This window comes from Oppia nitens, unplaced genomic scaffold (assembly GCF_028296485.1).
Source record: "Oppia nitens isolate AA-2021 unplaced genomic scaffold, nextdenovo-longstitch-racon4-pilon3 scaffold27_pilon_pilon_pilon, whole genome shotgun sequence".
In the NCBI taxonomy this organism is placed as follows: domain Eukaryota; kingdom Metazoa; phylum Arthropoda; class Arachnida; order Sarcoptiformes; family Oppiidae; genus Oppia; species Oppia nitens.
In genome coordinates, this window is record NW_026533207.1 from 1,871,772 (window position 1) to 1,883,301 (window position 11,530).

Here is an 11,530-nt window from a genome sequence, read left to right on the forward strand (position 1 = left end):
TTATAGGGAAAGTTTTCAATAATTTAGCTTATGTAATAATTATGTTTTTAATTATTTAAATAAAAACAAAATTTATTTAATAGTCAAATATTTTGCTGATTTGACCCACTATTGCAATATAAGTTTGCGCCAGTCAAATAAACGTTATAAATAGTGGTTTGCGCCACTCAACTTGACCTCATAAATATAAGTTTGCTCCAGTCAAATAAACCTTATAATATAATATTTTTATTTTTATTTTATTTAAATAATTATAATTACTGAATATTTTTTTAAAAAATAATTAATATACTGTTTATGCTAATTAAATATATTTTAAACTATATGGGTAATAGTAATACAAAAAAATATATTATACTACAACAACAACAAAATTTAATTATTAAATAATATATCAGTAAATATATTTTACTGATTATTAATCAATAGTATAACTTTATATTGAATTTAATATCTATACTCAATAAAGATAGTATTAAATATATTATTAATTATTGTATTAATTTCTATATAACTAATTATATTTGTTATAACCAATACTACTATTACTATTACTACTATTGTAAATAATATATAGTGTTTTTTATTATTTTGATATCAATTACTGATTATCAATAACAGTCTGATTAATCCAATCGACATAATTGGATACTCTCAGGAAAATCATAAAACTGTCGGTACTATTGATGAAACAATCGTCAGTACCTCTCAATACTATACTCGCTATACCAATGATTACGGCCCGACCCCCGTCCACATACTGTATCAATGGTCCGCCAGAATCACCCTATTATTTGTTTTAAAGACAAATGAGTTGTGGTTAGGGGTTATCGGAAATCTTTAGGGGGTTTGTTAGCCGTCAGCTAATATGGATATATACTAAACTATACACAAACCGATTCCCCTTCCCTCTGGATATCGTTTAGTATAAATCCTGGGCTCACCGGACGATTGGGTGTTGAAATTGTCTATTTTAACAAAACCCGTACGCAAACGTCCCTCATTGACTACACCATTGGCCAGTCGACCAAAACCGGCATACAGTGCCAACTCATCATTATAGGGGTCATCGGGATATTTTTCGGGCAAACAAATACCGTTTATCGTATAATATCCGACTTTATGGTCAAACTTGATATGTCTGTCCAATTTTAACAATGCAATGTCAAACCAGAATCGGTCAAAATCGCCTTCATTTTGATAGTCCGGATGAATAAACCATTGTTTTACATCATAGGTATGTCTACTACTATGGCTGACTGTCTGAACAATACTAACCGATATCTTTCTATCGAGTCTTTGTAATCAAAATATATATATTTGTTTTTAAAGTTTAGTATTATTCAAAACAAATGTCTCAAATAAATAATTTGTTTAACATGTATACAAAAAAATACAGTAAAAAAATTAAACTAATATTAATGAAATAATATTATTGAAATTTATAAATTAATTTAATTTTTAAAAAAATTGAATTACTTTATACAATGAGCTGCTGTTAAAATCCATTGTGAGTTTAGTATAGCACCCGTGCATTTTGAGCTAAACAAATTAATTACCGGTTATATTGTTATAAAGGATATATAATTTTTTTTAAAATTAATATTAATATAATATACTAATAATAAATTGAAATATACAAATCATATTTGTATCCTAAAAACGTTTTGTATCTCCAAATCAATGCAATCCACGGCCACTCTCCCGGTTCGGCTAATCGTCCGTTTTGTATACTACTAGTCATTACATTGTATGACCACTTGAAACACTGACCGGTAGTCAACAGTGATTGTCTGCCGATACCACACGTGTCGAGCGTTACGTTCGGGTATTGTTTGATACGTGAGTGCAAACCATTCACTACTACTACCGATACTATTGCTGACACTATAGACAGTGATAACAAATTAATGATAATATTTTGTGAATAAGTTTTCATAATTTTATTTTTAAAAATTATTATAGTTTTTAATTTGCGTTGAATTGTTACTAAAAAAATGTTTTGATTTTTAAATTTACATTATTTTATTTTTTAAAGATATTTTTAGTTGTTTTAAATGTAACAAAATATTTAAATTATTACTTAATAGATATCTATTATAAAAAATAAACTTAATATACAAAAATTAATTTGATATTTATGTAATCTAAAATACCTTTATCTTTAATTTAATATTCATATAAATTTTACATTATATTTAATAATACTTAATTTGTATTATTTATTTAGCAATATTTTTGTTTTATTTTATTTTATAAACTCTTCAATAAAAACTATTGTATATAAAAAATTATTCATTCATTTGTTACAAGTGTTTCAAAAACAATTCATATGTGATGTCAATGGTTGTGACAAAATTTTTATTAAAAAAAATCCAAATTTTTAAATCACAAAAACATACACACATTTGGGTATTACTTATATGTTATTTAAATGTAATATTTAAATGAATGCAACAAAACCTGTGCTTAATTATCAACAAATATTTCAAACTCTTTTAAGCCGTCGTCGTCTGGATTGAGATATTGTGGCAAAAGATTGTCGTAAAGAAAATCAATGATTTGTTTATATGATTTCGACTCAAATAAGGGAACCGTTTGTTTAATTAAACGCCAGTTTCTCATCAATGCATTGAACGATGAAATGTTTGCAAACTTTTCCTTAATTATATCCCAATCGATGTCCGACTCGTCGGTAAAGTTATATCTAAACAAACAATAAACAAGTCGTGCGCAATCTTTGTGTGTCCAATGATCCTCCAATTGATACCATTGTGCTACAGACCAACGCAACTGTTGATACCAATGTAGTGCCACATGAGTGGAACTCCTATTAATTTCGGCCAACTCTTTGATTTCATTGTACGGTATATTTTTGGTGAACACATATTGTTTGAGATCATCGGTGTTCAGCACTCGTCTCATTGCATCCAATAGTCGTTTATTTTCATCCGGACTCCACTTTCCCTTATCATATGGTTCACCATTTTTGTTGAACGATCGGTGATAATAATTGCTTATCGCATACGGCGTACACATAAACTTTTCGCCAATTTTGCTCCACTTATTGCCATACAATGTATGCAATTGTTTTATCTTATCGATAGTTTGCACCGACATCTCACTCATACGTTTCAATGGCTTGAATGAAGTCCGCGACACATAATAGATATTTTTGATCGTACGGTTAGGCAAACCGTTGGCCAACCGTAACAAAAATTGCGTACTTTTAACAAAATCCTGAAACTGTTTGCGATCCTCTTTCGTATATTTGCCTATATATGCAAAATATCCTAATAAACGTAATTTCATCTCAACATCGCACTCGTAGTCATCACAATATTGATCCCAATTTTGTTTTAATACTTGTACTTCACGTTTAGTAAATTTTCTTTTAATTACTTTTAAATTATTATCTTTAATAAGCTTATGGTCTTTCGCTGAAATATACTTATTGGTAATTAATAGATGTAATGGAGAATCACTTATAAGACATTTATTATTTTGATTTGTATGTCTAGGATTGCAATCACTATAATCACTATCAATAGTATGACAATTAACTGGTTGTGTATTGAATACAATGTTTGTCACAAAGTTTTCAACACTTTTATCATTCATTAGTTTTTTGTTATCAAATGTGTCTCTCATTTCACAATTATTTGAATTATTATTATTACTATTAATTGATTGTTCCGTATATTTACTATTATTTTGCAAACATTTGTTGTCAATAATATTATTATTATTATTACTATAATTGTCATTAAAGTTTTCACAACTTTCACTTAAAGAGTCATTAAATTTAATAATTTTATTAAACTTATTATTATAACAATCGGTAACAACAAAACCGTTTGCAATACTTTTACCACTTATTACTTGTTTATCATTTAATTGATAATCAATTGATTGATTCATTAATTTTTTATCAACAAATGTGTGTTTCATTTTACAATTATTATCTGAATTATTCATATTATTGTTATTATTATTACTTTCACTTAAAATTTCACAATTATTTCTATCATTCATATCATTATATTTAATAACTTTATTAAACTTATTATTATAACAATCGGTTAAAACAAAACCGTATCGTTTGTTGTATTGATTATTAATATTATTCATTGTTTTTTTTGTTGCAATCAAAATAATAATTAACTAAAAAAACAACAAAAACTTATAAAACTATGTCTTAAATATCGCTATAATTATTGTTAATTAGTTGTGTTTCACGTGTTGTTGTGTTTTGTTTATATGTATTAAATAATTTACAGACACTTATCGATGACATCACATTTGAATTTGAAAATCATTGAATACATTCACACATACATTACGTCTATAATTATATAATATTATAAAATGTATTTATTTTTTTAATATTAATAGTTTAAATAACTATTATTTTACTGTAATTCATAATTTTTTATTTAAAAAAAATTATATTTTATATTTAAAAAAAATTATATTTTATATTTAAAAAAAATTATATTTTATATTTAATAATATCTTAATTTATATTTTATATTAGCAATATTTTTATTTTATTTTATAAACTGTTGAAAACTATTGTATATAAAAAATTATATATAAATGCTTATTTGGGAATTGTTTTTAAAAACAATTCATATGTGATGTCAATGGTTGTGACAAAAAATTTTTATAACAAAAAAATCCAAACTTTTAAATCGCAAAAACATACACACATTTGGGTATTATATGTTTTCCTTATTTTATTTTTAAAAATTATCATAATTTTATAGTTGCGTTGAATTGTTACTAAAAAAATATATTAATTTTAAAATTTACATTATTTTATTTTTAAAGATATTTTTTAGTTGTTTTAAATGTAACAAAATATTTAAATTATTACTTCAATAGATATCTATTATAAAAAAATAAACTTAATATGCAAAAAATAATTTGATAGTTATGTAATCTAAAATACCTTTATATTTAATTTAATATTCATTTTAATTTTACATTATATTTAATAATAAGATTTTTAATTTATTATTATTATTATTATTATTATTATTATTATTAGTAGTAGTAGTAGTAGTAGTAGTAGTAGTAGTAGTAGTAGTAGTAGTAAAATAATTGTAAACAATATTATTATTTGAATATTTTTTTAATCGGAATTAAAATTTTATTAAATTATCACAAATTATTAATAACTAATACTAAAATTTTTGTAATACTAAAAAATACCTGAATTTTGATTTTAATTTGTATAGAATAAACATGAAAACTAAAAATGACAAAACATGCACTTAATTATTATATTAATATTAATACAGTTAGTATCAAATAATATATTATTAATTATTATACAGTATTATACGATATGATAACTAAACAATATATAATTATTATAACCAATACTATAACATATATTGATAAAGTGTTTTATGTATTATTGTTTTGATATCAATTACTGATTTTCAATAACTGTCTGATTAATCCAATCGACATAATTGGATATTCGCAGAAAAATCATTGAAACGTCAAAATTATTGGCCAAACAATCGTCGGTACGCATTACTAGACTAAGTATGCCAATGATTACGGCCCGACCCCCGCCGTCCACATACTGTATCAATGGTCCGCCAGAATCACCCTATTATTTGTTTAGACGGGTTGGCGGGCGGGTGTGTGTGTGTGTGTGTGTGATAAAAAAAAATAGGTTTAATGAATAGTTTAAGGTTTATTAGGCGTCACAAAAATATAGTTATTATTATCATTATTATATATAGTATATTACAGCTAATTTTTTTTGGTACTTAACTATACACAAACCGATTCCCGTTTCCAATGGATATCGTTTGGCATAAATCCTGGGCTCACCGTCCGAATGGTTGTAGATATTGTCTATTTTAACAAAACCCGTACGCAAACGTCCCTCATTGACTACACCATTGGCCAGTCGACCAAAACCGGCAAACAGTGCCAACTCATTGTCAGTGTTATGTAGATCTTTGTCGGGCAAACAAATACCGTTTACCCTATGATATCCGATTTGATCGGCAAACTCGATATGTTTGTCCAATTTTACTAATGCAATGTCAAACCAGTATCGGTCAAAATGGCTATCATTTTTAAAGACCGGATGAATATACCATTGTTTTACATCATAGTTATTATCGCTATTATAGTCGACTGTCTGAACAATGCTTACTGTTGTTTCGCGATTAAGACTTATAAACAAACAAAAAAAATAAAACAATAAAAATTATAAATAATTTTTTTTACTAAAAGTCTAATTTAATTAATAATTATTTTTTAATATTTATAAATATAATTAATTTAATTACTTTTGACAATGAGCTGCTGTTATAATCCATTGTGAGTTTAGTATACTACCAGTGCATCTTTGCCTACTATAATATATTAATATATCATAGTTTTTATATTAATATTATTGATATAATAGTTAATAAAAAACGATTTGAAAAATTTGATTATTAATTAAAAATATTTACAAATCATATCTGAATCCTAAAAATGTTTTATAAGTCCAAATCAATGCAATCCACGGCCACTCTCCCGGTTCGGCGAACCGTCCGTTTTGTACACTACTAGTGATTACATTGGATGACCAATTGAAACACTGACCGGTAGTCAACAGTGATTGTCTGCCGATACCACACGTGTCTAGTGTTACGTTCGGGTATTGTTTGATACGTGAGTGCAAACCATTCACTACTACTACTACTGACACTATAGACAGTGATATCAAAACATTAATAGTTAATATTAAATAAATTTTAATCATTTTTATTTTTTTATTTTAATTATGATAGATATGTATATACTATATATTTATTTATAATTGTTAAATTGTTAAATAAATGCATCAAATATTTAAATATTGATATTTAGTTACATTTTTTATAAATATTAAATTATAATAATTATCAAATTTAAATTTCTTTATATTTTTACTTTACAGTGTTCAATATTTAACTATTAATGAATCAAATTTTTTTGGTACTTAAATGTATAATATTTCAAAAAAAATATTAATGAAAATATTTTGTTACAATAATTTTTTTTGTGTTACTTATTTAATTATTTTTAAAAATTATTAAATTTATAAAATTCATACAATATTTCTTTAATTATTTAGCTATTATAATAAATTGCTAATAAAATTAATTTTCTTAAAAACTTTAAGATGACTAAAAACTATTTCATGTTAAAAATTATTATTATTAGTTAATAGTATCAGTAGTAGTAGTAGTAGTAGTAGTAGTAGTAGTAGTAGTAGTAGTAGTAGTAGTAGTAATGAATAGTTTGCAATTGTTTTATTATATTTATAGTAAAAAAATATTTCAAATAATTTTTTTTAAATATTAAATTATATACAATCTTATTAGTTGTCACTAATTATATTACTAATTATTATCAATAACAGTACTATTAATCCAATTGACATAACTGGACAGTCGTATGAAAAACATTGCAGAGTTAGGGCTATTAAATAGACAATCGTCAGCTCTGGTCAGACTACTCAGTATACCGATAAGTACGGCCCGACCCCCGCCCTCGATATACTGGATCAATGGTCCGCCTGAATCACCCTATTGTTTAGTGTTTAGATATACAGTATAAACAGGGTATATGTAGTAAAGGCTAATATAGACATATATTTATTGTTATAGTTTGATACTTACTATACACATACCGATTCCCGACTCGGGTGGATATCGATGGCCATAAATTTGTGGATCACCACCGATCCTATGGCTTGAGAAACTATCTATTTTAATAAACCCCGTTTGCAGTAGCCGTTCATCATTGGCCACACCGTCGGCTAGTCGACCAAAACCGGCAAACAGTGCCAACTCTTCATCGGTATTGTAGATATATTTGTCGGGCAAACAAATACCGTTTATCCAATGATATACTATTGTTCCGATCTGACCACTGCTGGTCACTATCGTAATATGTTTGTCCAGTTTTAACAATGCAATGTCATAAATGTTTCGGTGTTTAAGATTTTGGATATTTTCGTAATCCGGATGAATGAACCACTGGTTGACATCATAGGTATGATTAGTATTATGTCTAACAATAATCACTGACATCGAGTGATTGACTCTTTTGAATAAAAAATAAAAAACAAAACAAAAAAACAAATCTTTAAATTTATTTTTAAAAAATAATTATTAAAATTATTCTAATATTGTTATGTAAAAAATTCTTATCAATAAATATATTTTATATTGTAATTATGAAAATATATAAAAAATAATAATTAAAATTTTATTGTATTATACAGTACTTTATACAATGGGCTGCTGTTATAATCCATTGTGTATTTAGTATAACTCCACTGCATTTAGATCTATACAAACAAAAAATCATATAATACTGTAATTTAATAATTAAATTACAAATTATAAACATTTACATAAATATATTTATTTATTTTTTATAATAATGATAATTATATTTATAAAAAAATATACTAAACATATCATATTTGTATCCTAAAAATGATTTGTATATCCAAATCAATGCAATCCACGGCCACTCTCCCGGTTCGGCTAACCGTCCGTTTTGGATATTTGCAGTCATATTATAGTGTAGACACTGACCGGTCATCAACAGCGAGTGTCTGCCGATACCACACGTGTCGAGCGTTACGTTCGGGTATTGTTTGATACGTGAGTGCAAACCATTCACCACTACTACTACTGATACTATAGACAGTAATATTAAAACATTATTAACTATTATTATTAAATAGATTTTAATCATTTTTATTTTTTGTTTAATTTGAATTATGATAGATATGTATATATGCTATATATTTATTTTTATAATTGTTTAATTAAAATGAATGCATCAAATATTTAAATATTTTGTTACATTTTTTCCATAAATATTAAATTATAATAATATTATCAAATTTAGTATAGACACTGATATTAAATTAATTAATAATAACTATTTTTTGAATAAATTTTCATTTTGTTTAAGTTTGTATTTTAATATCAAATAATTTATTTAAAAATTCAAGTTAGATTAAGTTATAAAGTATAATATTTTAATATATTTTAATTGAATAAAATATAACATATAAATTTACTGTATTATATTATACTATTAGCATATTGATAAACATATATATTTTTAAAAAAAAACATTTATTATAAGTTAGTATTAAAGTAAATAATTTTAAAAAATAACTTATAATTAGTATAAAAATACTGTCTATTAATTTTGACAATGTTTTGCAAACTAATATAAAATTTAATTTATATTATAATAAATATTAACTTTATATTTATACTAAAGTATTTATTGAATTCAATTATTGATTGATTGACTATTCAATAACTGACTGATTGTTGTTTATTGATTATAACCATTGATTGGATTACCGATTAAGATATCATTGAAAATATTATTAAAGAGTTTTTATAGGCAAACATTTTCAATAAATTATTAACAACTTTAAGGATAAACAATATATTTATTTTGACATTAAATTGACAACAAATAAATTATATGAAACATTGAAATTAATTTTGTTTTTAATATTGATATAAATCATAAACTTTATTTCTAGTAACCCGTTTGTGTGATTATATTAAATGTTATAAAATAGCAATAAATTGAGTAAATATTGGTTTAGTATTTTTAACTAAATTTATAATAGAAACAAAAACTTTGTAAAAAAAAGTTTTACAGATTTTTTTGAATAATCGTGAGAAAAATTATTACAAATTCATTGTAAAGTTAATTAATAGTAATAAAAATAATAATAATTTAGACAACTATTATGAGATAATACACAAGTGTTAAGATGACAACATTATGTTGAAACAATTAAGTGATCGACAAATAAATGATAAATAAATAATTAATGATAAAAAAAAGTGATAGCAAACTGTGTGACAAAAACTAAGATTTTTAACAAACATTACATTTAATACACAATTTAATCAATTGTTGTCACACAATTAGCAGTGATTATAGTGATTGTAATAATAATAATATCACAAAAAAATGTCTTATAAGCGATTCTCCATTATATCTACACATTGCCTATGCTTTTATCAAATTGAAAGAGAGATAACCAAATAAAGTAAATAAGTTTTTTTAAAAGTTATTTAAATGAAAGTTTTAGTAGACATTAGTTTGAAAATATTGAAAACAAAATTTAGAGAAAAATTAAGAGAAAAGTTTCCCTATTTTTTTTTATATGATTTGCCAATGGTTTGCCGTTTTGTCTAATCGTACGATTTATAAAATCTATATGAAACCAAAAAAAAATTAAATATAAAAAAATTACTGGTAATTTAGTTATTTATTAATAATTAAAAAAAAAATATTTAGATAATACTAGAAATTAAATACACAAAAAAAAACATTACACAGTATATTGAATAAAAAAATTTAATAAAATTTAATTATTATTTTAAAATTAAAAATTCACTTACCGTACTTGTTGTTTTACTCAGGGTAAATTTTCTAACATAATTAGCATACGATATGTAAACATTGGTGACCATTGGTTGGGCCAAAATCAGACAACCGATAATCAAGTGGTCATCAATTGGATAGTTATGACAATTGACTAATCGTACGGTAGTTAAGTGCAACAATCGGGACAACGATTTCAATGACTCAAGAGTTACGACAGCATTGATAATATTGACGACTCGTAGTTGCGGTAAATGGCGGCCAATGTTTCGGAAAAACTCGTCACTGCAGACACTGTTTCCGAGTCTGAGCGACAATTGTGTCAATTGTTTCATATGTTTCAATGAATTACTTCCTAATAAATAGTTATCATTTGGTTCGTAGATAAGCCAACAATCAATGGCCAATCGTTTCAATTGTTTCAGATCTTTGCCCAATATTTCCATCAGTTGTTTGAATAGAGAAACAGTGATCTCAAAGTTTATGGATATAAATAGATATTTAATTTTATAACACCGACGACTAAATCTATGATTTAGTAAATTACAGACAAATTCAGTAGAAAATCCGTCAATCATTAGTCTAAGTTGTCTTAATTGATACAACTGTGACAATGACCGGACAAATACGGGAACAACTGATTCGTCTTCAAACTTGACAACAATGTCCAACGCTGTCAATTGGTTGGCATAGTTGCCGACAAACTGGCCAAACAGTGACTGACCGACATCTGACAAACTGAATGCTACCGACAGTAGAGTTGTGGGCAAAATACAGACACCGCTGCCATCAGTAAAATAATAGTCTAAATCTATTAGTCTATTGAAATAATTAGAACCGATAACCAGTTTCTTGAGTTGTGGCAAATGCTGACTGATTTTGGTGACCACTTCTCGATAGTTGACTATACTTTCCAATAACACCAGTGTCTGTAATTGTGATCCAAATTCGGCCAATAATCGGTCAAAACTAGCTTTACTGACGGTATAACCGATAAGACTAATGTGTCGCAAATGTCGACAATATGTCTCAACAATGTCTACGAGTTTGTTGTCGACAAAAATTACTTTACAACTACTGATGACTA

At 25.4% G+C, this 11,530-nt stretch overlaps 2 protein-coding genes across 2 annotated transcripts; both read right to left on the reverse strand.

Annotated features, from left to right (window-relative positions):
* Nucleotides 1–601: 601 nt before the first annotated feature.
* Nucleotides 602–1,235, reverse strand: LOC128954445 (chymotrypsin-like elastase family member 2A). Its single transcript, XM_054300024.1, has 3 exons — nucleotides 1,231–1,235; nucleotides 886–1,141; nucleotides 602–787 (listed from the first exon to the last, which is right to left on the reverse strand). Exons 1-3 carry the CDS (start codon nucleotides 1,233–1,235, stop codon nucleotides 602–604), a joined length of 447 nt encoding a protein of 148 aa, XP_054155999.1.
* Nucleotides 1,236–2,469: 1,234 nt separating this feature from the next.
* LOC128954446 (transcription termination factor 1-like) lies at nucleotides 2,470–3,651 on the reverse strand. Its single transcript, XM_054300025.1, has one exon. The coding sequence runs from the start codon at nucleotides 3,649–3,651 to the stop codon at nucleotides 2,470–2,472; it is 1,182 nt and encodes a 393-aa protein (XP_054156000.1).
* Between the last annotated feature and the right edge of the window lie 7,879 nt (nucleotides 3,652–11,530).